Raw genomic sequence first — 917 nt, 5'->3', positions numbered from 1 at the left:
CCTCAGCAACCCCTTTTCCAGCTGGAGCCTCTCCAGCTGAGGCCGTTGCGCAGGGAAATGGCTTTGAGTTTTGCAGGCTTTGAAACATCCGTTAGGAAAGCAGAGCGGCTTTTTTTCTGCTCCCAGCTCTCCTGGGCAGCCAGGAGTCCCTGCTGTGCTCGCTCAGCTTTGGCATCGCTGTGAGATCCGTCCCTGCTCGTTTGCTGCATCGTTTGGGAGCCACGTGAGCCCTGACCCCTTTCTCCACCACAGCTACATCCTCCGGGCAGGTTGACTCTGCACCAGCTCCAGCCCTCCCTGGCACCGCGGGGGGTGACATTCCTGGAGCAGGGAGTGATGGGCCTGACCCTCGTCAAACTGGCCTGACTTGCGCTAGTATTTTAGGAAAAGACCCGTTTTACTTCTGGGATTGTCCTTTTTCATGTGGCCTCCACAGACCCTCTTGCCTGTGAGGGTTTTGCAGCCCCCTCCCTGAATTTCTGTCCTCACAGCTGCCGAGCGATGCAAGGTCAGCCAGGGAGCTGGTGGCAGAGCCGGGAACTGAGCCTGTTTCTGGAGTCCCTGTGCAGCATTTTCCCCTTGCTCGGCCTTGCAGTGGGCAGGGTCATTGCAGAAGAGCCGGAGGAAGAAGAGGCTAGGCTCTGCCTTTGCTCTTGAAACTGGAAAATGAACTAGGAAACCGGCTCCCTATAGACACCTTGTGTTTGCAGGCTGATGGTGTAAAAAAAAGGGGGCCCATGCCGCAGAGCTCATTGGGGTGCAGCGAGAGACTTCTCTGGAGGGAAGCAACCTCCTTGGGGGCAGCACGGAGCTCACTGCTCGCGTTTCAGAGCTGCTCCCTCACCCTGACTGCCCCTGTCCTCTCTGTCTTTGTGCCCCAAGGTCTGAAGACGCCCAGCAACTGTGAGCTGGTGGTG

General features: G+C 57.8%; 1 protein-coding gene across 1 annotated transcript in view; it reads left to right on the top strand.

Moving 5' to 3' along the window:
• ASPHD2 (aspartate beta-hydroxylase domain containing 2) overlaps window positions 1-914 on the top strand; it is a gene marked incomplete at both ends in the record, with an annotated part of 3,026 nt that extends 2,112 nt beyond the window's left edge. The window contains one exon of the mRNA XM_009876166.1: window positions 883-914. Coding sequence (XP_009874468.1) covers window positions 883-914 — 32 coding nt within the window. The remainder of the gene's footprint in view (window positions 1-882) is intronic.
• Window positions 915-917: the final 3 nt, after the last annotated feature.

This window comes from Apaloderma vittatum, unplaced genomic scaffold (assembly GCF_000703405.1).
Source record: "Apaloderma vittatum isolate BGI_N311 unplaced genomic scaffold, ASM70340v1 scaffold37319, whole genome shotgun sequence".
NCBI lineage: Eukaryota > Metazoa > Chordata > Aves > Trogoniformes > Trogonidae > Apaloderma > Apaloderma vittatum.
Note: the sequence above shows the minus strand (reverse complement) of the source record. Positions and strands in the feature narration are given on the sequence as shown.